We start from the raw sequence: 24,974 nt of genomic DNA, 5'->3' as shown, positions 1-24,974 counted from the left end.
ACCACCGAGCTACAACCCAGCTTAGTACCTTTGGGGAGATGGAAGAAATGGAAAACTCTCTTGGTGTGACATAAGGAATGAGTCTGGCTGTTCAGTGCTTCCAGGTAAGACCAGGACCATCTCCACTGTGAAAGTCATTGGGAATTTGCCGTCTCCATCCTCAGGGTCCATGGGAGAAGGTCATCTTCCATATCCATCTGATCATGGCCCTGTTTCCCTTTCTTGGAATAGGAAGCCAAAACCGAGCGGCCCGCTGTTGACACTTGGCTTCTCCTTCCCATCACGCGCTCTCTTAATAAGGTCCCTGCCATCTGAGCCTGCTCACACACGGGTTCTTCTGCGTCCTCTGATCTTCCCCTGAGAGAAGACTGATTATCTAATCAAAGGAGGTAGATGACAGAGCCCATGATGTGTGCTGTCCTCTGTGTGTGTGTGGCTGTGTTGTGGAGAAGGTCTGGAACAGGAGAAGGACGGCTCCCCCAGCCATGGAGCAGGTCTCTGCACTGCCAAGCAGCCTTCCCCGTTTGGATGTGGGGGCCATCTTTAGCCACAAAAGGGCAGACTTGCAGACCTCATGGGGTGATTTGAGCCCTTCCGCTGCAGGTGGTTGGAACAAACTGGATGGAATCCTTGGAGGCCCGAGGGAAGGATGGGGGAAGAGTCTGGGGGAGAGTGAGATTTCTTCCTGATTAGATAATACAGAGGCGGAGTGGGAAGCAGGCAAGAGAGTTGCCAGCGCAGACTCCTTCCCACTTCCCCATCACGTGGCATGTGCACGGATGTGTGTCTGTCCGTGGGGACTTGTGGTGTCTGTTTGATATTTATCTCTTTGCTTAACATGTATGTGTCCAAGGCGTCCGTACCCTGAGACCTCAGAGGAGCACCCCTGTTTATCTAAGAGTAGCTCATGGTCCTTCTGTGCTCTGGAATAAACGGTTCACTTGCAGGATCTTTCTTAATCCTGGAGTTGGAGCTTGGAGCTCGGTCATGGCCAGTCGGCCTGGAACGGTCATTCAAACGTCCACACTGAACAGCGTGAGGAAGTGCTGAGTCCGACCCGTAGGCACTGGGGGAGACTGGGTACAGGGCTGTGGGACGGGAGACTGCTTGTGCTGCATGTAAGCTGCAGAGGGAGGCCCCAGTGTGCCACCACCTGCCCTGGACACCTGGCTGTCTGCATGGAGGTCCTCAGCCTTGCTCTTGCTAAGGTGGCTTGCGGTAGAGCACACTTACATGTCATGGGAAAATGCCCGCAAAGGTAGAAGCCCCCGACTCTTAGGCCCACCTCCTGCTGTAGTGCAAGTGGAGAATCAAAGTCGGAAGTAACTGTACCTAAAATAACAGGTGGGCTGACTTGCCTGGTTCAGTGTCACTCAAGAAGGCAGACTCAGCCAGGGTGGAGGAGGCTGGTGGCAGAATTCACGAGAAGTGAAGACTCCAGCCTTGTGTTTATCGGGATGTTCTTGTTAGTAACAGGCAAACCCCGAATCCCAGTGCTCAACCAGATAGACGCTTCATGCCTCTCATGTGAAGTTCAAGAGAGATGTCCCTGTGCTGCAGGGATTCCTCCATGTTTGGGCTCAGCCGTGTGTGGTGAGTGGAGAGAGAGCTCTGAGGGTTGTGGGAGCTCTGTGCCTCGTAGGGTTTGGGAGCCACCCATGCCCAAGGATCAGAACTCAGTTGAGTGGCCACCCCTCTGCAGGGGGAGGTTGAGAACGGGCCCGTGGGAGTGTGCAGGGGTCCAGGCACCTGGTCAGGAGCAGCTCATCTGTTTGCTTCGTGTGCTGTTACCATGTCATCTTTTGAGTATTGTCATTTCTTTTTTTTTTTGGTGCGGTGCTGGGGGTGGAACCCAGGCTTCCGGAGTGCTGGGCAGGCCTCTGCCTCCGAGCCACACTCCTGCCTAGAGGCGACTGGCTGGTTTTAAGACCTTTTATAGTTTTTGAAGGAGATTCTCCCTCAAAATTGACAGCTCAGGGTAAGATCAGTAGAGTCTGACCAGTGTCCCTCTTGCTGTCTTCCCCTAAAACACAAGTGCTATTGAACTTTGGGGTAGACATAGGGAAGGGACTGAAGTCCATGCCGCAGTCTGGCTGGGCACAAAATAACCGAGCCGCCACACAGCCTTGTAGGTTCAAAACAGGAACTCCTTTATTCTCCGCACTCCCGAGAACGCCATGCAAGCTGCCTTCTCTCTGGACACACCCTACACCAACTGGAAATCCCGCTTGTGGCACTTCCCCAACGAATGGGAACTCTCTCACTTCGCCTTGAGAACTCCGAAGTAGCAGGCTGAGGTGGACAGCAGGGGTCTAATATGCAATTGAATGCACAGCTTAACATAACCATCATCATCTCAATGGCTCGCTGGGGTCACCTCTCAACCACTCAGTTCTGGCAAAAATGCCATGGTCCTTCGGACTCGGCTCTGGCTCTCAGCAAGTCCAATTTCTCTTGAACAAACAAAAGAACCCATCGTCAGATACTGAATTTTTATCTAACGATTGTGTCCAGATGTTATTAAGACCCAAGAGCCATCTGACGATAACTAGACGTCTTCGCCACACCAATTATGTTAGCAGAGCTTGCAACGCAGGTGGGCAAAGCGCAGCTGACTCTAAGAGGTGCCTTGGGATGGCTCTGGATGCACCAGCGCCCAGCTTGCTCTCCTCTCGGGTCTTTCTCTCCCTTCGGCTGCCAGCTTTTCCTGTGCTGGGCCTGCTTCTCCAACTTGCCTCTCACTCTGACCTCGCTGTCTTGCAGAGCCCCGGGCAGCAGGGAGAAATGTGTCCAGGTTCAGTTGAAACTGTGGGCAGACGGTTTCCTCAGGCCACCTTTAGGCCACGGGAGCCACAGGCCCACAAACCTGTGGCCAGCTGGGAGGGGCTGGGCTTGAAGGCGGAGGTGACAAGGAAGTTCATCATCATGACGGCTCAGTCACCCTGGTAATGAGTGTCGCCCAGAAACACAAGGGCGGCTTTCTGAGGTGCCTGTGAAATGTCCGCTCACCACCGCGTGTAAATGGGTTTTGTGATCATCATATGGATGATTGAGTACCAGTCTGCCCTGCCATTAAGGCTTTTAAATGGTCTTCGGAGGCATTCACCTGGTCCCTGAGTGATGTGTGTCTGAGGCTGACAGAGGCCTTCAGACCTGCTGCATAGAGGTTTCCGGCTCGGGAATCACATTTCGAGCTCCTGGTACTCCCTTGGCACAATTTTACATCCTGTATGGACTTTGACCACGGGTCTAGATGGATCTCATTGTTATTTAATTATTTCGCAGTGCTGGGAATGGAACCCAGGGCCTCCCTGTGTTAGGCAGGCCCTGAGCCACACCCTGACCTCAGGCTGGTTTTATCCTGACTCACAACTGTCCAGCGTGCAGGGACCCAGGGGGGAACCAGAGCTCCTTGAGGTCCACCTTGGTCCTTCCCATAGAAGGACCATGGTCACTCAGATATCAGACCCCTTCAGTCTGGATGTCAGAAAGACTCAAACCCTTAGCTAATGTACCCATCTCCCCAAATACAACCAGAAAAGGAGGTTGGGCTACTGGAGTGACTGAGATGAGGGCACCTGATCTTACCTTGAGACCACCCCCACCCCCATTATTCTTTGAGAACTTACACAAGCAGGCAGCTGTGAGCTAGTATTGAAAAGTCTGTGGCTTGAAGTAACTCCAGTGTGGGAGTGACCACTGCGGGGCCACCTGGGAGCAATATCACATCCATCCCTATTTTCCTCTTTAGGGTGACTTCCAGTTCACCCCCACCACCTGCTCTCTGCCCCCTCTTAACCCGGAGAGGTAATATGGAGTTTTTCTTTATCCTGCTGTTGGGTGAGGCTTGAATCTATGACAGCACACCTCACCCCTGCATCGGCTCCGTAGGGGGTGGCTGTGTTCTCGCACCCCCATCAGTGGAGAAGTGGCTGTAAGCCCCACAGAGGGTGCAGATGGCATCCCACTGCTGAGCAGCCAGCGAGGGTCCGCCCTCCTTGCCCTTCTTCCCATCCATGCTGTGCGCTCGCTCAGCCACAGCCCCAAAGCGCACCATCCTCTTGGGCATGAGACCGTCTGTGCGCTGTAACCGCAGCCCCCAGATCTTGGAAGTGGGGCACTTCCCTGTGCTCCCTGCCAAAGCCATCCTGTGATGCCTCCTGATAGGATCCCAAAGGCCACAGAGCTATGGCTATCCTCAGGGAGTGACCGTCTTGAAGGTCCCACCTGAGAGTTCCTTGAAGGGAACTTGCATTACAAGTTGGTCACATTGCTCTTGAGACAGGCGGGGGCTCTTGGGGAGCAGGGCACTGTCGCAGAGCGCGCTCCGGGTGTGGGCCTTTGGGGTAGTGAGGATGTGAGTCTTACCTAAACTCAGGAGTGAGCTGAGGAGGTGGCCCTTATACACTACAGGTCAAGGCCAGGTGTTCTGGGCGCAGCAGGCGCCCCTCCTGGGTATTCTGGCTTACTTCCCTGGGCTGCGCTCCTCTCCCCGCCCAGCCTCACGCAGCAGCCTGCATCTTGTCAGGTGTGTGGCTGAGCAGTGCTCTGAACAAGGAGCCGCTCTCCTGAAGGAGGGAGGAGGAGGAAGGGTAGCAGAAGAGGACATGTGGCTTTTTAGTCAGTCATTTTAAGACACTTGAGTAAAATGTTTATTTGAAATGTGTCTGTAGCATCTGAAAGTCAGAAAACGCTGGGAACACAGTTGTGCAGAGACGCAGGACAAGCCCCAGGGGCTTGTGAAGGCAGATGCCCGGGCCCCCTGGAGGCTCCCATGCACGGGTCTGTCCAGGGCCTGGAACCTGCATTTCTGGTGCTCCTGGCTGGCGTGGGTGGGGCCTTCTGTGTGGTTTCCACAGTCCCCCAGAATGCGCTGCACAGGTACCACTGAAGGTCTAAGCTGGGCCTTGGGGTGTTGGGGTGTTGGTGAGCATGAAGTCAGTTAGAAATGCTACAGCTGTCCCTCCTGGTGGGAGCTGGAGTCTCTTTTTACCCCAGGCAGTACTTTTGATATCGGAGGACTTTATTGTCCAGCTCAGGTTAACCTAGGAATTCCTGAGGCAATAGAATGTGATCAGTTAAACTGGTTGGCCATGCTGTGTGGTCCTCCAGGTATCTTTTTGATTGAAAGGTGTCTTTGGGTGGAAGAGATTAAAATAAGACTTGGTCAGCCCTGGGGGGGAGGGCAGAGACCCTGGTGCTGCGTGGGAGTCCGGTCTGATCCTCCCTTCCATTCCCCCATCTCCACGCTGGCCCTGCGCACCTTCATGCATCACATTAGCTGAGGCCTTGTGTAGGGAAGGAAGAACACGCGACTTCTCTCTTGCTGTGCTGTGTAGCGCCTTGAGATCCTGGGGGTCTTGAGGGAGCTTGCCATCTGCCTCACTTCTCTGAAGACTGAAAAAAATGTACAAATTTTCAGAGTAGGAAAAAATGTTTTTGCAAATTACAAACCTGCGAGCTTAACTTAAACAATGTGAAAAGTTTAGAAAGACTTAGCAAGGAAGGTTGTGTGCAAGGAGCTTGTGTGTGCTCTGGAAGAACAGACCAGGCAGACCAGCTTTCAGTGTGTCGGCAGCAGCCACAGGCTAAGGGATCCGCTGGACAGATGGGAAATGACCCTGGTGACAGACGTCAGTCAGTGGAGGAGCTCTGGTGCCACTGAGAAGACTACGCCCTGCATTTCTGCAACAACAGTTTCCTAAGAATGCTTGGTTGTTTCCATGTGCTCTGATTCCCATTCTGCTAAGTTTTGGGGAAACATATTTGCAATGAATGTTATAGACAAATGGTTATTCTAGATGCTTACAGAGCTCATCAAATAGATATTTAAAGCATTAAGATTCCCCTAGGCAAATTGACAAAAGCCAATTAATCTGAGATGCCATCATGGAATAAATCAGCAGAGATTAAGAATAGCATGGATGATGACGTGGGAATACCCAGGCCCATGGCCAGAGTGTGCTGTGTGGGTGCCTGCTGGTGACCAGGTGACCAGGAGCAGCTTGTGTGCTGGAGGGCACAGTGGGGCAGCCCCAGGAGCCCCTAGAATGATGGCAGGAATGCAAAACATTTACTCTTCCTGAAAGTCACTTTGGGAATGTGAATGTCTAAAAAGCTCACACATTTAGGAATTGTGTTTCTCAGATACAGGCTAACAGGATTTCAGCAACGGACGTGCTCATTTGTATTGCTACCCTGTCTGATTGCAGAAGTTTGGGAGCTTGGCTACAGGTGGACAGGCCTGTTCAGGCAGAACGCCGGCTGGCTGGACCTTGTCTGTTGATGAAGAGCAGCCGTATGTTAGAACAAGTGTCTCTGTGCACTTCTTGGGTTGGCACATCCCTTCTGCTTTTGGAACTCTTCCTTTTTAATGGGTGTTGATTGGGAGACAAGCACAGAAGGTCAATGACCACAGGCCATAGTGGAGGGTTGGCTTACTTTCATTATGAAAGATGCATGGACTAGGCAAGAGTCCAGCTGAACAGCTTCTAGGTGGTGTAAGACGTACATAGAGGCGTTTCCTGAGGGACATGTTGTAAGCGAGGCCAAGGGTTCAATGTGTCTGGGAGCAGCCCAGCTGACACCACGAGGACTACTATGGCAGGGCGCCGGCTTGTGTGTCAGAGGAGGGACACCACCCTGTCCATTCTCTAGCCTTGTGCCCACCCAGCCCTGAGGTCTTCTCTCTCCCTGGTCAGGCCTCGAGGAGCCCCCTCAGCAAGTCACCTGGTCACCTGTATGGTGACAATGCTGTTTTCCAGGTCACGAACCCCGTGCTCTCCTGTAGGTGGGTAGTCATGTGACCCAGGCTCCCCCAAACATTCCATGAAATTCATGGGGGCATTTTTGAAGAGAGCTCACAGCTAGAGCTGAGCAGAGCATCAAGGATCTCAGCGGCACCAGCAGACAGAGGCAGCAGAGCCCAGGCATGGGGGACCTGGCTCCCACTTCTCATCAGCCCTGGGCAAGTCACTTGACCTCCCCAAAAGCCCTTTCTTCCCCCACACAAAGAAACTAGGAACCCTGCTGCGAGCAGGCCAGCCTTGCTGAGGAAGGGTCATCTGGCCTGTCCTACCTGGTGGGCTTCAGCCCTCGTCCTTATTGGAAGGGTTAAGCGTAGTGAAGGGGAAACTTTCCAAGATGGATATTTAGAAATGGTGATTTGACAAACCACAGAGCTAGATGTAAAGATAGGCTTAAAATAAAAGTCATTTATATTTTGCATAAACAAAGTGCATTAAACACATTTTAAAAAGCCAGCCTGTAGCCAGATTTGAAAATTGAAAAATAGCCCTTCTTGGTCAAAGCAGTACTGTTACAGGACATCAGGTGAAGAGCCAGAGAACATCCCCAAGGTCACAGGGTCATGCAGGGCAGATTCGGGCCCTTCAGTTTTGTTAATGGCTCATTTCAATTTGGATTTGTGATAAGGTGGTGGAAGGTGGAGGGATTTTATTTGCAGCTGTCTATTTAATGCAACATGGCTGTTTGCTTCCCCCCAGCCTCTCTCTGGCATGGGAAGTCTTTGACAGGAGCCCCAGTTGGTTGCTCTAAGCTCAGTACTGTGTAACTGCCGTGGCATTTCCTGGATAGCTGGGGTCACTTAACTGTGTAACTACAATAGCAGGATGAAGGAAACGGGTTTTCCAATTGAATATTTTAATAAGCGATGAATTGGAAAAGGGCTCAGTATTCCATGTCATGCTTGACACTGATACGATGAAGACAAGAAAAACTCTAACAGGTGCATTGCTGTCCCCACATGGAGCCCAAGAGGAAGGCAAGATTCACCCACACCGTAGGTCAGTGTCCCTACGTGGGCTCACCGGAGGAAACACGATCTCAAGACATGACATCCAAAGTGACGTGAGCTAGAAAACATCAGTAGTCACTGGTCCCCCAGCCGCTCCTAACGTTGACAGGACTTAATCATGCCCATAGAGTTTTTAAGACTCCTCTTTTTGCTTCTCAAATGGCTGTGCTTGATGATAACTCCACTGGAAAGGTCTCCATCTTGGGTTTCTGCTCTGTTTTTTATGTAAGCAAAGACTCTCAAGAAAATTAAAATAAAAAATATCCAGGATAGTCTGGTAGGATCTCTGAGCTGCTCCTCCCACCCACGACTGGACCAGCGGGAAACCACTCTGGAGGGAGCAGCATGCTCTTCCTCCCTGTCTCCCCTGCCATGATTTGCATTCACAGGGGAAGCCCAGCAAACTTGGAAGGAAATTGACTTTCTGATTGAATCGTGTCATTTCAAACAAAGCTCTTTCATGAATAAAGAATATTAATGACCATATCCAGAGTGAGCCCCCCTGCTGCCCCCCTTTTTGACTTGTGTGCTAATAGAAACATTTGTGCATTTGGTACAAGGTCAGCGTAGATTTAAAAGCAGACATAAGCTTTGAAAATTTACCCCTGCTGGAATTGGGGATATGGAGTTAATTAAGTGTACAGAAGCTGGAAGAAAGGCCCGTCGTTGCTTCCATTTTTTATTTCTCAAGGGCCCTCTTCCTCGGGAGATGGCTTGGTGTGGATTGATACACCTGGGAGGAGGAGAGAGAATGGAGTCAAAGCTGGAAGGTGATGCGTCCTGACTCATTTTAAGGTGAGGGGAGTGCAGGGATCTCTCCGAATCTCCCTCTTACCAGGAAAACACTGTGGCCCAGCCCTTAACTCTGTCATGGTCTCCTCCTTGGTTACTTCTGATCCCTTTTTTGTATTTTGCTGCAGCCCAAAGTGAACGTGGGTTTGGCCATCGGGCTAGTGCTGAGCGCTTTCTTCTCATCAATCAGGAGCAGTTAAAGTGCTTCTCTGGCAAGGCTGCCTCTGAGTCAGATCCCACGCTCTGCCTTGGTAGCAAGATTCCTTACTTGGTGAGGAAATATCCATAGGGCCTGTGTACTTTTTAAACACATTTCAACAAGTATGATCTGTTCATACTTGGGTGTGTTCAGCGAGGCTTTCCAAGGCACTAGGTTTTGTTTCAGTGGTGTGGTGTGCCGCCTCTGATGCCGTGGGTGGGGGGTTTTATGTTGAAACGTGATCCTGGTTTTTGATCTGCATTTATAGAAAAGAGGCTGGGGCTGGGCCGGGCCTGGGAAGGCAGTCTGGGACTTTGATACTTCCCAAAACTAAGTTAACTAACAGGGCTGCTGAGATTCTACCAGGAAATGATTGTGTCCGGGGAAGCAGATCATTGCAGGTCTGTCCGGCCTCTGGAGGACCCTGGGCTTGTCCTTCCTGCAGATCGCAGCCCCCATTCAGAGCCTCCAGGGTGGGGAATATTGCTGTCATCTGTTCTGGTGCCTTATGCCACCATGGGGGTGATGCCTCGGTTCTGAGGAGAAACCTGCTTGTTTTCAGGGCCCCGGGAAACACCAGGGTTCAAGCCTCAGACACTGATGGATTTCTGTGGCTGTGCCGCATGAAGGAGAGGCCCCCGCTTCAGTTTTGAATTGAGGTCTTCAGTTGAAGTTGTTGATCCCAAACCCGTGGATGTGGCTTAGTATCAGGCAGGATGTGTGGTGTTTCCATTCCCTGGGAAGGTGGGGGGGGGAGAGCCCAGACGAGCTGTTCAGTTTCCTAGAGCATCAGGACAGACATGGAGTCCTGCGGACTTTGCTTCTTGCAATCGGAGGAGGCTGGATGTGGACCTCAGAGATGAGAGATCGGCCCTTTCAGAGGTTCCTGGGAGCTGGCTGCAGGGTGCTGGGGAGCCCCGGTGCCCGTCTGTGCCCGGCAGGCCTTGTTAGTGCCTCCATTTCCTTGAGCTTTTCCTGGGAAGAGGCCTTGCTGAGTCCACAGGCGCCTGTTACACACGGAATGCTTCAGTTACCCAGAGAGATATCCTGCTGATGTGGTTGGGTAACAGGGGCAGCCACTGCCGGGGGCTGTGTTGTGTCCCAGAGTGTGCACGGGGGCATCTGGACCCCCAGTTCCTCTGACTGTGACTGCATTTGGAGATGTCTTGGGAGCGGTGAGGAAATTAAAATGAGGGAGGGCCTCAATAAGGAGGGCATCTAATTCAGTGGGACCCATGTCCTTATGAGAGGAGGCCATGGACACACACAGGGCTGGCCCTGTGAGACCGCAGAAGAGGCCACCTATGGGCACAGGAGACGGGCCTCAGGAGGAGCCTGCTCACATCATCACGGGGCATGTTGTTATGGTAGCCCTAGCCAGCTAAGGCAGGGTGGTTCAAAGTGTCATTGAGGACATGCATCTCCCTCAATCCCTGGTCGATGTCTTCTAAACTTGGCCAGTTAAACATTCCTGGCAGTTTCCCCTTCCGACTTCCCCACTGCCAGCCAGGGGGGTTCTGCACGGGCGGACTGCAGAAGGCCTGGATCTCTTCTGGGGAGTCAGCACTCTCTCTCGTGCCCAGGCCTCTGTACGGGTCTAATTATATCCGGAATGCCTCTGATGGGAAGAATCCGTGGCTTTATAAGTGAGTGTTTCCACTTCAGGGAACGGAAGTCTACATGAATGACTTTCCTGCCGCCTTCTGGCACCCAGGCCAGGATCGGGGGAGAAGCTGGGTGAGGGCCCTGTGTCCTGGGGTAGGTGGTGGGTGGGCCCAAGGGCAGACCTGTGGTAGGCGTGGTGCCCTGGCCACCCCTGGGCTGCCCTGGAGTCTCTAGGTGGAGGACGACTCTGGAGGACCTGGAGCCCAGGAGGGAAAGGGGAGCGAGGAGAGTCTAATGGACTGGCTTTGGCCTTTGAGGCTCAGATGAAGTGGGGGCCTCTGTGCGCTCAGCCTGGCTCTGGGCTCTCTCTGTCCTGCCCTCTCTGATCACTCTTCCAGCTCAGTCCTGTTGAAGCTCTTTTCCCCATTGCTTCCCTCTCCCTGCTCCTCTGCCCTTTCTTCCGCTTCCTGCTCCTCTGCCCTTCCCTCCTGCGTGTGTGCAGCAGAGCTGGACGAGTCATGGCCTCTCTGTCCGTGGGTCTTGCACCCAAGGATTTCACCACCTGCAGATGAGAAATGTTTGGGAAGAAAATTACGCCTGTACCGAACATGTCCAGATTCTTTCTCTTACCATTATCCCCTAAGCCGTGTACCGACTGTTCACCTGGTGTGCACACAGCATTGGGTTTCATGAGTCACCCAGAGGACGTGCCTGGGTGATATGTGGAGACAGTGCCATTTTATGTGAGGGGCTTGAGCATCTTTGGATTTGGCATAGGGTGGGGTGCTCTAGGGCCACTTGAAGGGATGACTATACGTTCTTTTGCAAAACTCCTTTGTTGCTCTCTCTCCTAACCTGACCTCTACTTCAGCCTCCCTTTGCAGAATCCAGCACAAGCCTGGGGGTAGAGGCTGTGCTTTCTCTGCATCTGAGGAAGGAAGAGGGCAGACAGGAGGATTGCTGGGCTCCAGGCCAGCCCCACCGTCTGCCGTGAGATCTGGGGCACCGTTGTAACCTGTGACTGCCTTTCTCTATTTGTAAAGTAGGGATAATAATAGTATCCGCCTTCAGGCCCTGGGGAATTAAATGGTTTCGCTGAATTCACATCTATGAAGTGCCTCAGGTTGCACCCGGCCCAGTGCAGTGGACATGGTCACCTTGGGAAGGGCAGCTGTCACCCTGGGGAGGGGACTCTGGGCTGCTGGGGCCTAACTTCCTGGGACCCTGAGCAGAAGTGCAGGAAGGGGATGGTTGTCCCACTGACCTCTCCCTGGTAGGCAGTGGCCCCATTTTACAGAGATGCTGTTTGGTACAAAGCCACCCGGCTTGGAGATTTTGGCCCTGGGAATCTTTACTCAGTTGAAAATACTTTTTGATCTCTTTCAAAACGGAACAGGGCCCTGAAAGTGCTCCAGGTACCACTTCAACAGACAGCCGTGTGCCCTCACGGGCCAGTCCCTGGCCGGCCGGCAGGAGTGTGGGCCCGGCAGATCCGTGGTGCTGAGCCGGCAGGGCTGTGGCACACCCACTCCTGCTGGTGTTTGGTGACAGCCCGTGGAAGCAGAGAGCCCCGGGAGTAGAGGTCTGAGAAGCTCGCTGGCCCGGATGAAGCGTGCCCCTTTTCCCGTCTTTTGCATGAACATTGTTACTTAGTGTCACTTTTCTCACAAGCTGAGATTTCCAGTGACAGCCATGCTTCTCTGGAAACCCTTGCGGGTCAGGGCACAGTGTGGTGGTGTCCCCCCACCCTCTTAGATCCTTGCCCCGGTTCCAGCGCAGCTCCCAGCAACTCCCCAAAGGTGTCATTTTGAGAATGTCTTCAGTGCTCTTGGGGCTGTGCATTACCTCTGGGCGCCCTCACTTGTTAGCCTCTTCTGTCCAGTTCTGAGTCACCCCAGGGGTTCTGTCTCTTTTTCTTGGTACTGGGATAGAACCCAGGGGCACTTTGCCACTGAACGACATCCCCCGCCTTTTTGTTTGTTTTTTTCTTTTTTTAATTTTGGGGCAGGGTCTCACTACGTTGCCAAACCTAGCATCAGACTTGCAGCCTTCCTGTCTCAACCTCCCGAGGTCTTCTCTTTCTCAGTGGACCCTCTGAGCCCCTGGTCAGAAGCATGTGCTTCCTTATTTCTCGGCCCAGCCTGTTCTTCTGCACATTGACCCTCGAATGGCTGGTCCTCGTGGACCAGCCAGCTGCCTCTGGTCCTGGGAATGCAGGGGACTCTCCAGTGAGTCAGCAGCACCCCCTCCTTCGCACAGTGAACCTGGCATACCCCTTTCCAGTGGGTGGGCAGGGGAGCAGTGGTTCCACTGATGACCGCCATGGGGACTTTCTAGAGGCTCTGAGCCTCCCCTCTGACCAGCACCCGCTCCCTGAAATGAAGCAAGTCCTGGCCTCTCCCCAGGCAGCCGCACTCCGGGCAGGCACCCTCCCCAGCCTGTACAGGAACCATGTTTTCATGTTTTCCACCGAGGGAGGGGAACAGGCTTTCTCAGGGCGGCCACCCAAGATCAGCTACAGCTGAGGATTCTGTGGTCAGGGGAAGAAATGAATCACCCTCTTCTCTGTCTTTCCCTAACCACTGGAGACTTCAGGGATAAACTTGCAGGCGGTGGAGGGGGGGCGCTGTGGAAGAGGGGCATAAACAGAGCCCCCCCCGGGGTGCATCCCATGTCATCTGGCTTGTCTCTGGCTTCCGGAATCAGTCTCGAACCAACTTCCTGGACCGACAACAACGTCATCCACGCATCAGGGAGGCATGTGCTTACTCAGAAGTGTGATAAGGGCCGGGGTCCAGAGACAGTGTCACCACCTCTTGGGGGTGGTGATTGTACAGGTGTGGCAGGTCCAGGAGTGCCCAGGGGTCGGGGAGTGGGCAGGTGAGGCCAGCTGGGAAATGTCCAGCTAGCTAGGGACTTCTGTGCCCAGGCTCCAGTGACAGGTAGGATTTAGCTCCTCCTACTGGTCCTAGCAGGAGACGGGTGAGAGTGGGAGGAGTGGGGACACACGGGGGCGTGGTGTCCAGTGGTGACTGGCGGGATGTGGTAGGCAGCAGGCTTGCTGTCACGCAGCAGTGAGCACTTGGCGGGTCATTCCTCTGAGGCACAACCACTGGCGCCATCGTCCTCTCACTGCAGAGGTGAAGACCCAGCGCAGGCTCGAGGCCTGTTTCCCCAGGTCCACGTGGGGTGTGCATCACCGTGGCCATGGAGCCTGGCCCCTGAGCCACAGTGGCAGCCGGGGTGGCATGGGTGGCAGGCCTGGAGTCAAGAGTGGGTTTTGTTGTTGTCTGCAGTACTGGGGATGGGACCCTTGCTATGCTGGGCCAGCACCCCACCTTTGTCCCCAGAGTGGGCATTTTGTTCCTCAGGTGACAGGTCACAGGGGTCTGAGTGGAAATGTGCCATGATTGCAGGGCTAAGGGCGGTTTTCTGAGCGGGAGCTGATTCTGATGTGGGGCAAGCGGGGTGCCTGGCTGGGCGTCCAGGAGGAAGATGTGGGTGGAGAGGAGGGGGCCTGGGCACGTGGGAGGAGACAGCAGGCCTGGAGGGCATGCAGGTGGAGGAGGGGCTTTTGTTTCTGTCCTTTATTAAATGGAACATTAATGGAGGTGATGGTGATTGATGGCACACAGTCCCTCGGCCAGCTCTGAACACCTGGCCTGAGGTTACCCTGACAAGGAATAGGACAGCTGGGAATAGCTGGGGTGGGAGGTGGGCAGCCAGGGCTGCAGAGAGGGCCCCTGCAGCCAGCCTCTGTCCTGTGATCGTGACATGGGGCTTGGTGACACGGATTCGATGCCCCTGCGCAGGCCTCAGACTCTCCCAGGGATGGAGTCAGATGGCTAAGTGTCCAGGAGATGGCACTGTGGTGGTCCAAGGACCATGTTTGAGGATCCCTGGTTCAGAGGCTGGGGTTTGAGCTTGCCCACGGTGGGGTCTTAGAGGTACCAGGGCAGGGGAGTAGCGTCGGGCATAGACTGTGATGTTGCTTGGCCTTCAGTAGATAGGGCAGGAAGAGCCAGGAGGTGCGTCTGCAGGGCTGAGGTGGGACGGAGGCTTGGAAGTGAGCCCCAGTCACTGCGGGGGAGATTGTGAGAGGCCGGTCAGTGTGGGAGGTTGTGGGCAGAGGACAGGCTGTGGGGCCAAGGGGCAGGGCAGATGTTAGCCCTGGGTCAGTCACCATGTGGCCACAAGAGGTGGTCAGGGAACTCGAGGAGGCGCCAGATGTGATGGGGCTCAGCTGGTCACCTCCTCTGAGGAGGAGAAGCCTTATGGGAGCCACCAGGAATAAAGGGACCTGGGAGTCCTTTCAACCTGCTTCCTGTAACCCCCTTGTCAAGCAGAATGGCAGCGTCTTGGGCTGTGACGGGGCTCCCTCGTCAGAGTGCCTTTTCAGGCTGCCCTTACCCCCTGGCGGTGTCCTGGAGCTGAGAAGCTCCTTTCCAGGTTCCACAAGTTTGGTGTTGGTCACCGCCGGCCAGGTCTCCATCCTCAACAGCACTTTAGGGGATGGAGAGTGGCCCTGGCAGGAGGACGTGTGAGACTAGGGTGCTGCGGATCATACAGCCGGCACCGTTGGGTTCATCACCCCCTCTTGATCTGGAATCACTGGTGGTTTCGAGGGTGGGCGTCAGGAACTGGAAAGTGGCTTAGCGGCTGTGGAGTGGTCTGTCCTCTGATGGCGTCCCCGTGTCCCTCACCTCCCTGCCCCCAAACGTAGCCCTGTTCTTGCTGGCTGCTGGTGGTTAGTGTACGGCAAGTGGAGGAGGAGACCCACATTTTCTATCCTGTTGGTATGTCAGGAGTGATCCTGGGGCCCAGTTTTGTCCCAAGAGCTCCAGTGCTAGTTGTGACCACCGTGGGAGGTGGCCACGGCCACCCACTGCTACAGTTGGCTCATCCTCTGCGCTTGGGGACACTTGAGCAGAGACTTTGTGCTGATGCAGGTAGGGAATGTCCCTGTGTCTTCTCTGACTGGTGCCTGGAGGATGGGGGGTTGGGCTTTTTGAACAGGCATCTCAGATGTTCTGCTTTGGCATTTACAGAAAAAATAAATAAATTGTATCTTCAAGACCCCTAGGTATGGATAAAAGATTAACAAATGTCTCTACAATCAAACCCCACCTGGGATGCAGAAGTGGTAACATGTAAAAACAGGCTTCTCCAGAAGCTGTGCTCTGGAGACTGATAAAGACCCCAGGGCATTATTTGTGGCCTGGATTTTTTGATTTTCCTGTAAGTCCCGGATTTTCTAAATCTCTGGGGTCAGCAAATCTAAAAGAAAGCTTGGTTCCAGATGTCATGAGACGGATTTAGGTGGCTTTCAGTCTCCAGTGGCTCATGGTATTTGTTCTCATCTGGGAAACTGTTAGGAAAATCCGGATCTGATGCTCCCCCATGCTTTGCTTTGCTGGGAACATCTTCTTAAGACAATCTTGTGGATCTGGTGTTAGAAGAGTCCCTTGCAGTGAATCCTGCAGAGTAAAATGTGCCAGATAGGCCTGTGCCTGTGCACGAAGTCTAGGAAGACGAGGTCATGCACAGGGATTTCCGAGCCTCTCTGTGTGCCTGCTTCAGAGCTGCCTTGCATTGGTTGAAGGTCAGGTGAGCAGTGATGTGTTCACCTGGTCACATCCTCTCAGTTCCTCAGCTGCATCTCCACAGAGCTAGGTGGAGTCTGGGGAGGAAGGAGCATCATCCTGTCTGCTGACTGTGCCTGCCTTCAACCAGCCTTGCCTTGCGTGGGAGCTGCTGCTGTTTCCGTAAAGCAATGTCTTAAATTTAATGTCTTAAATCCTGTGTGCCTGACAGCAAGAAAACACCAGGACATTTCTGACCCTCCCATGTTTGGGAGCCTCCTCATAATGGACCCTTACTAGAACGTTATAAAACCAGTCTTGTCATTGGCAGATGTTGGAGGATGTGGACTCTCATTTGGGTTTAGATACTTCCTTTGGTCTCATCACAGGCTGTGTAGCGAAAGGACTGGTCTGAATCCCTCAGTGTTCCTTTGCATGGGGCAGATGACAGTCTTCCTCCATCATTTGGTGGCTCCCATTTGCAGAGGGTGACACCTGTGTGAGATGTGCAGGGGAGGGGAGTGAGAGCAGGCCACCAGATCTCAGGGCTCTGTGAGGACCACGGGTTGGACCTTAATACACCTTGCTTTAATTAAAACTAGTGCAACGTTGCTTAGATGTAGACTTTTTAAATTTTTTTAACCCTTCTGGCATTTTAACAATTCCCATGATACGTGTGCATTTTAAATAATTTAAACTGATGAGTTATCTGTCACAGGTGAGGGCTGTAGGTGCCTCATCTACAACCCTTCCCCTATTTCCTGTTTGGAAACTGCAAATAGTCACTTCTATTTTTATAGAAACCCTTTGGAGCTTTTCACTAATATATGCAGAGGTGGGAAAGAATGGCTGGATTAAAAAATAGTGAAATGAAAGGCTGGGAAATGTCACTTCATTTCCACATGAGTGCGTCCTGCCTGTCCCTTTGAAGCAGAACTCACCTGCTGCAGTTTTGCCCCCAGGGACCATTTGGCAATGTCTGGAGACATTTTTGACTGGCACACTTGGGGAGGGGCTTCCTGGCATCCAGTGGGTGGAGCCCAGGGCTGCTGCTCCACCGCCTGTGGTGCACAGGACACCCCACAACAAAGAACCACCCAGCTCAATCTCATTAGTGCCCAAGGGGAGACACCCTGTCTGGGCGAAGGCCACAGACCACCTCCCATTTGGAGCCATTTTTTGTTGTTTTAGGTTTGAACAGTTGTTTCCTGCCTTTCTCTTTCCTGTCTCTTTCTTACCACATCTAACCCTTCCTTCTGCTGTTGGCTTTGGATGACACCTGTCAGTCCTCAGCCACCACCCTGTCCCCACCAGTTCCCCTGGTCCCTGCTCAGAGTTCCGGGCATGCCAGTGCTTCCTACCTCCGTTCACCTGCAGGTGGGCGTCTAGCTCAAGTGCTCACGTCCACTGCCCTGCGGGGTTGAGGATCCTGCTTGGCCTCAGATGAACTCCTCTGCGGTAGAGGTCGACCCTGCTGAGTGTCAGCATCGTGTGTGTTCGTCTGTCATCCAAGAGTCTGGGGAAGGCTGCTCAGAGGAGCCCTGTGTTGGCAGGACACTGAGCTGGGCTCAAGCCCCCTTCTCTGCCCTTCCCACCCACAAGGACTCCCAGCTCCGCGCCCCTCCTGGGTGGGTCCACAGATGCCTTCTGACTGGAAGGAGACTGAGGAAACCCTTTCTTCTAAGGTCAAGCCAAATTCAGTTTGGATAAGTAGCCCCTACCCTCCTCCCTCATTAATGTCTAAACTGTGACCTTGCTGTCCTCGAGGTGACATTGAGGAGCCTCAGGTGCTATTGAAAAGACATGGAGGACAGGTGATGCCTGTCGGGTTACTTCACACACGGCTGACATCTCCATGGCCCTGCTGGCAGGGACTGCATCTGTGGCTGGTCTTGGGGAGCAGCCTGGGGAGGAGGACCTCTTGTGGGTTTTCTTTGCTGAGTTAGGAGGCCCCTGCCCTGTCCTTCCTCAGTTGGCAGGACAGAGTCAAGTCCTCATCTCTTACACAATTCCACTTATAACCTTCAGCTTGCCAAATGAGAAAATTGGGGTCCCTCAGGAGTTCAGCACAGGGATGTGTGGCACAGGGCGTGTGTGGCAGAGGGATCAGTCCCTCGAAGCTGAGACCATAACTCCTCCAGCCTTAATGATCTGACTTGAGCCTCATGTTGAAAGGTAAAATGTATAAAAGCTCTGGCAAAACGCAAGTGTCTTTCCGTTTATTTCTTCAACGTCTGTCAGTCATCTGGTTACCAGAAAATAGCCTTTAAGGACCCCTCTGAGAAGCCTTTGTTGGCCTTGGAGTGGGCATGCTGAGGCCTGGGCATGCTTGGTGGTTGGCTGGTTTCCTTTGCCCGCAGCCGAGGTTCTGCTAAGAGGCTGTAAACGTGATTACTAGCTGTCAAGTGGTGTCATTTGGAAAGTGAGCTTGTGACGCTTGCTCGCTCGCAGAAGCCGACTGCCAGAGGTTCCCTTGAAGTCAGCCTTGGAAGCCCTCCTGATGATTTCCGGATCCTGTTGTCATCAAGGGGGTTTAATTCATGGCTGCTAGAATGGCCCAGGACAGAGTGGTGGAGGGTGGCCAAAGATCTACGAACCTGGGACCTGGAGAGGAAGGGGCCTAGGGGCTGTCAGCCCTCTGCCGTCCGTCCTGCCCTCTAGGTCAGCAGGTCCCTGCCGCCTGGCTGCTGTGTGGTTTGGGTGTAGCAGTGAGCTCCGCTACATGACATTTTTTTTTTTATGTCAAAATGGTAATATGCTGTATGGCATAGAAAAATCAAGAAATGTTGGTCTAGTGGAGTCCAAGAGCTGTAGGAAAATAAAGCCAGATGCCACTCAGATATGGACAGCATGAAGATTTTCTTTCTTTTAGAGAAGGCAGGTCTGGCTTTGTGAAAGGGGATTTAGATTTCAGAGTGACAGGCTCTGGAGCCCGTGTCCTCTATGCAACGGGAGAGCCCATGTCTCCAGGGCAGCGGGGAGAGGCAGTTCTCTGCCACCAGGCTTTTCTGCCCAGATGGCCAGACCTGACCTGGACTCCTTGAGGATGGGGAAATCGGTGCTTGTTCCTGGGGGTAGTGCAGAAAGGAGCACACTGGAGGAGGAGGCTCTTGGAAGATTTGGTGCTGTCTAAGGTGGCGCCAATGGATTCTTCTACTCTGCAGCCTGCGTTCTACTACAGCAGAGCACAAAACCTGGGGTGGATTCCAGACAAAGGCACAGATTGGGTAACACCCACAGTCCAGCATTTGAACTTTTAAGGAATGCTATTTTTTTATTTACTTGTTTATTTTACTTTGGGCTCTGCAGATGCCTCAGATAACAAGCAACAGGTTAATTGTGGACCAGCTACTTTCCTATTAAAGCTCAGCTCCAAATTTGAAATTTGCCAGAGTCTTGGATAGTGAGGCGGGGTCCCAGCCAAGTTGGGAACTCGGGTTCTGGTCCCACCACTGCCCCCGGAAGTGCTCCCTCCCGCCAGCATGGAGCTTCAGTTTCTCAGCTCACAATCCCGTGGCCTTTATGTCCGCACACCTGCAGCTGTGAAGTTTGGGACTTTTGCTGAATCTTAGTGGTGGTGGTTCATTAGCATGCAGGGCACTGCAGCCATCTCTGGGTTGTCACTCACGTTTTTATCTCTCTTCATGGCAAAATCATTTAGCAGTAGTATTCTCTTGCAAGTTTATGAAATCTTTGAGGACAGAGACCCTGCCTTGTCATCGTGAAGCACTGCAGTAATAGTATATATTTAATGAATAAAAGAGCCAGCAGAGAAACAAATGAGTGAAAATCTGATAAGAATATCTCCTGTTCTTATCAAGGCATCATTTACTGTTTGTTGTTTAGTGTCAAGTTTGGTAATATTCATATATAGTTGTTTTGCTTTTTGTTGTTACCAAAGGAGAATGCTAATACGTACTTAGACCAAAGAAATTAACAGTAGCTCAGGCATGGCACAGGCAGTGTGACCCCCAGACCTTAGGTCTACCCTCACTAGTGAGCTGTGCAGTCTTGGGGGAATGTACCCTCTCTCTCTGAGCTTCTGCATCCCCCTAGCCCAGTGGCTCTAGAAATGTTCTGAGAGGTGCTTCCTGCTTGGCTACCACTCCAGAAGTTGGTGGTTCTTGGGTCTCATCAAAGGTCAGATGGATCTACCCTCAGGACCTCACCATTCATTGAAGACATGCCAGCACCACTTCCAGAGCCCCGGAGTTCAAGTGTAAGGTGCAGCAAGCCACAGCCCTGTGAAGGTGGAAATCATGTGGAAGCTAGAGGCCACTGATGGTGGTCAGATGCATTTCCAGGGTCCTCTAAGAAAATAAAAGGAATCATCTAGCATCTGATTTATTTCATCAAACTTGAAAATTTCACTGAGGCAAACATCCAGGTTTCTTAGACCTTCAGAAAAGACCTTACATGATTTATTCTTATGTCACTTCCAGTGTCATGAACACGGTAGATGTCACAAAATGTTACAAGGTTAAAGTGGGGGAAGGAGGGCAGTCCCCTACTGTGCCTGTGGTCCAGAGCCCCCAAGCAGTGCTTGGCCTCCCTGTCCCCATCTTACCTAGGGCCTTCCCAGCCTAGGGCAGACCAGGTAGGCCTCCTGGCTGGATTAGCATTGTGTTTTTCTTCTGGGACTTTTAAACACAAACTCTGACACAGTACATCTGTGAACACAGAGAACTGACCTGTTGATCAGCTACGTAAGAATACTGTGCCTTGTCAAGTGATTCAAGACCATTAGCAGTTGGAGCCAAGGGGGAGAATTTGATGGAAGGGAAATTCAACTTTAAATATCCATGGTGACTCAGAATGCCTGGCCCTAGTGTCCTTCCCAGATTGGTGCTCCCCAGAGTGCTCAAGATTTTGATGCTGTTTTCTTCACCTCCATGTTAACATGGAAGATCTGAGAGGACTAGTAAGCGGGTAAGCCAGGTTTGCCCTCCTGCATGCCCACAGCTTTCTCTTGCCTGTTGGCATGGATAGCAAGTATTTGGCTGTAAGGAACCTTCCCCCACACATTGGGATTTAAAATGCCCCTAAAAATTACTTAGGAGACAAACTGTGGTACTCCTCCCAGAGGCCAGTGGCCCAGTACCCAGGGGAGCTGCTGTCTTCTCTTTGTTCTTGTCTTCCCGGGAGCCTACCTGTACCAGGGTCACAAGTACCAAAGATACTTCTAAAAAAGTTTGAGGGCTGGGGCTCAGTGGTAGAGCCCAGCACTCATGGAGCACTGGGTTCGATCCTCAGCACCACATAAAAATAAAATAGGGGTATTGTGTCCACTTACAGCTAAAAAAAAATACATATTTTAAAACAAGTCGTTTGAGTTGCATCTTTTTCAGAGCTGCGTGGTTGGTTATGAGAGATGCCTCCGACAAACCGGCAGCAGGTGGGAGATCAACCTTATTTTGGTTTTGCAGACCAGGCCCTGGAGCACGGGTAGATTTAGTTAGGGTTCACGCCTGCGTGCAGGCTGCTGCCCTAGAGGATCCGGTCTGCACAGCCTTGATCCACCCCGGCGCTTGGCCCTGGCCGCCCGCCGCGCTCGCCTCCGCCGCCGCGCTCCCGGGACTCTGCCGGCCGGGCTGAGCGCGCGGCCCGCGGTCTCTGCACGTCGGCCCCCGCCCGTCCGCCCCGCCCCGGCGCGCATTTCCATTTTAAACCGCCGCCCGCCCGCCCGCCCCTCGACCGCGGCCAGCGCAGCTGCCCGCGTCCGGAGCCCAGCGAGTGGCGGAGGCTGCGGAGTCCCCGAACTGTGCACGAAAGGCCCGGAGATGCGCACGGGTCCCGCGCTGTAGACAATGAAGCCGCGGGCGCCGCCGCCCGCCCTGGGCCCTGCGCGCCGCGACCGCACCTGCTGGCGAGACCATCCCTGCGCCTGACCGCCCGCCGCTCCGCCCCATCCGGCCCCCGGCGGCCCATGGCTCGGCGACCCGGACCCGGACCCTAGCACTTGGGCCGCGCGGCGCACGGGCTGACGGGCACCAGGGGCGCCGTCCCCGCGGCCTGAGCGCGGCCCTCGCTGCGAGTGGGGGGCGTGGGCCCCAGTCTCGTCTGGCCACTCTCCCCGTCTTAGTCGGCGACTGCCTCGACTGCGCGTCCAGACGGGCGGACGCGCTGGATGCGGCGGGGTTCAGGCGGGTGGCGCGGCGGCAGCGGCCCCGGGAGACATGTACCTGCTGGACGGCAGCGGCGAGCACGCGTCGCCGCCCGCGGACGCAATGCCGCGCGGGACGCCCCCCAGGAAGACTGTCTACCGCATCTCGGTGACCATGGTCAGAAAGGAGCAGCTCCCGGAGCCGGGCTCCGGTGGCCCCGGCCCGCGTCTGGCACCGCGACCCCGGCCCGCGCGTTCCCCGGACGCACCCGGGCGGCTCGTGGAAGAGGCCGAGGAGGCTGCGGGCACTGAGGACCTGGAGGGGCTCCAGTCGCGAGCCTGGGACTTCCGTACCTTCCGCACTCGCAGCACTGGGCAGCTGGAGCTCGGGAGGCTCCGGCCATGCTCAAGCGGCCCCGAGTCTGCGGCCCTGGCGGGCAGTCCCCAGGCCGTGGAGGGGTCCGGCTCTCCAGAGCCCTGCAGCCCCGATATGGAGGGGCCCCGGGCCGCGCCCCTGCGGCGTAGTCTCAGCTTCAGGGACTGGAGCGGGTCTGAGGCACCTCGGAGCCCGGCCCTGAGCAGCGGGAGGCGCCACAGCAGCTCCGGAAGCCTCGCATGGCCGCTGGGCGACGAGGCCGAGGCTGGCCTTGAGGCCGCCCTGGAACCCGCCACCGCTGCACAGCCAGCCTCGGAGAAACGCAATACCCTGGATGTTGGCGAGGTGCTCAGCAAGAACGATGCGCTCTCCGACCTGGAGCGCTGGGAGCGCAGTAAGAGCAAGAACCGCACGCTGGACAACAGCGACCTGCAGCGGCTGGAGCGCGCGCGGGCCGCGGCTGCGGGGCCCGGAGCAGCCTCTGAGCACCGACTACTGCGTTTCTTCAGTGGCATCTTCGCGCGTCGAGACGGCGGCCCTGGCAGCGGGCCCTCCCCTCGAAGCGGTGCCTCGCGATCGCGTGGCTACTTCAGCAGCCTGCGGCGAGCCCCAGCGGATGCACACTCTTCCAGTGCAGAGAGCATCGATGGCTCCCCGCGTAGAGGTGGGCAGCCTGGCCGGTGGGCTCCAGGGAAGCGGGGAGTGGCGGTGAGCAGCTTAGGGATCTGCTGGCTCAGGTCACAGACCAGTGAGCGCCTGTACCCTGTATGAACTCTGTGCTGTTTCCCCAAGGGTACTGAGGCAGTCTGGTTGTTGCTGACTGCCCCTGCTCCTGGCTTTGTGTAGTAGCTCTTTTGAGGTCTATCACTTCAGCCATGGTGAACTTGACCCGGGAAAGCTCACCTGGGCTGCCTCTCCTGCAGGTGCTGGCTCAGCCATTAGCAGGCTCCTGAACACCATGCAGACTGTGCTGCTTGAGGGGCTGCTTGAGGGAACCAGACTTGGCCTTGGTAACTGCCCAGGTGCAACTGCCTGGCCAAGGGAAGCCAGCCTTCCTCTTGGTGTATTCCACACTGCTCCCTCCCAAAGGCAGTCTGCCTGTTGGTTCTGCCGCCAGTGACTGCTGGGGTGTGGCCTTGGCTGATTTGCCTGCCTCCACTAGCAGAACTCTTGATAAAGACAGAGCTGGGTGGGAGGTGGAGAGAAGGGATTTAAAATGCCCCTCTCCACAGCTTTTCTGCCAAGTGTGTTCTCAAGGGAAAGCAAGTCTGGAGCAGAATTCTTTTTTCTAGTAATGTGTGCGAGGCAACCAGCAGGAAAGCCACAGCTCTACAGTCCATGCTGAACCCTAACCCCCTGCTCTCTCACCTGCGGGGAGGGGTTGGAGGCAGACAGGAGAATATTCTCCTGCAGGAATTAGTTAACCTGCTAGCATTTAGTGACCAGAAGCCTGCAGAAATTGCACAACACTGACCCAATCTCAGCATCCTCTGAAGGGCAAAGGCTGGGTACAGTGTGGGGTTAGATTGTTGTCCTAGGGTGCGAGATAAAGTATACCTGTAACCACAGGTGTGTTGCCATGCATCTCACTACCAGGAAATCCTTAATCATTCCTGCACCCTGATTACCAAGCTCTGCTGCCAGCCCAGGTGAAGGTGGTCAAAGCCATGAAGGGTGGCTGTTGGTTAGCTGATTTCAGCTGCTGCCTAGCCAGCCCTGGAGAGAGTTGCTCCTGAGTGTGCAGGTATACAGGTTAGCTCCAAGATGCAAGGTAAGTCAACCATAGCACAGGAGTCGCTAGCCTGGCGGAAGCGTTGAAAGGTAAACTGAAGGCAAAATGGCCGTGTTTTTAAATGCTGCCGATGGTCCTCAAGTGTAGAGATGTCCAAAACCAGGTGGATAAATGTGTAGTTGTGTTCATATCCCCGGGTTTATTTTATGAGCAAGGAAACGACAGGAAGTTACCTGTTGCCAGGCTTGGCTGTTTGGTTTGTCGTGTTTCTTGTTTTAACGTGCCTTGGGACATAGTGTTTGACTCTGACTATTAGTCCATTTCACCCTGAATGCTCTTAAAATGTTAGAGAAAGGCATGGTTGTGAAAGGCTTGGTTTGCTTGGAGTTGATATTGCCATCATTTGTGTTCAGAGGAGGTTCAAATCTGAAGGTCCTGTTTCTCCCTCTAATACCAGGTTTGTGTCTTTGTTCTTGTGGACTTCGTAGAAAATAGTAATTAGCTGCTTGGGTTCCAGAGAAGTACCCATCTCTGTGTGTGAGAGGGAGAGAAAGCGATGCACAGCCATGATTCTAGAAGGAACAAGCTTCATCATGGTACCTGTTGATACAAGTTAAAAGCATTTGAGGTTTTGGTGTTGCCTTTTCTGGAACAAATGGATTGATAGTAGATTTGCAGTAGTAAAGGTGTGAAGTGTATTGGAATTTCTTCCCTAGGGCAGTATAACTTAACAGTAGTAATAATTACAGTAATGCTCAGTTGCTCCCTT

General features: G+C 53.8%; 1 protein-coding gene across 7 annotated transcripts in view; it reads left to right on the top strand.

Annotated features, from left to right (window-relative positions):
- Agap1 (ArfGAP with GTPase domain, ankyrin repeat and PH domain 1) overlaps positions 1-24,974 on the top strand; it is a 483,685-nt gene that overhangs the window by 108,883 nt on the left and 349,828 nt on the right. For 3 of the 7 annotated variants that reach the window (XM_071619519.1, XM_071619517.1, XM_071619518.1), the window contains exon 1: positions 22,171-23,137. The exons of the other annotated variants lie outside the window; for them this stretch is intronic. In XM_071619519.1, the coding sequence (XP_071475620.1) occupies positions 22,171-23,137 (967 nt within the window). Of the gene's footprint in view, positions 1-22,170; positions 23,138-24,974 lie in introns of those variants that run through there. 7 annotated transcript variants of the gene reach the window in all.

The sequence above is a fragment of the Marmota flaviventris genome, chromosome 11, assembly GCF_047511675.1.
Source record: "Marmota flaviventris isolate mMarFla1 chromosome 11, mMarFla1.hap1, whole genome shotgun sequence".
NCBI classification, from domain to species: Eukaryota; Metazoa; Chordata; class Mammalia; order Rodentia; family Sciuridae; genus Marmota; species Marmota flaviventris.
The sequence above is the reverse complement of the archived record's forward strand: the minus strand, read 5'-3'. Positions and strand labels throughout refer to the sequence as shown.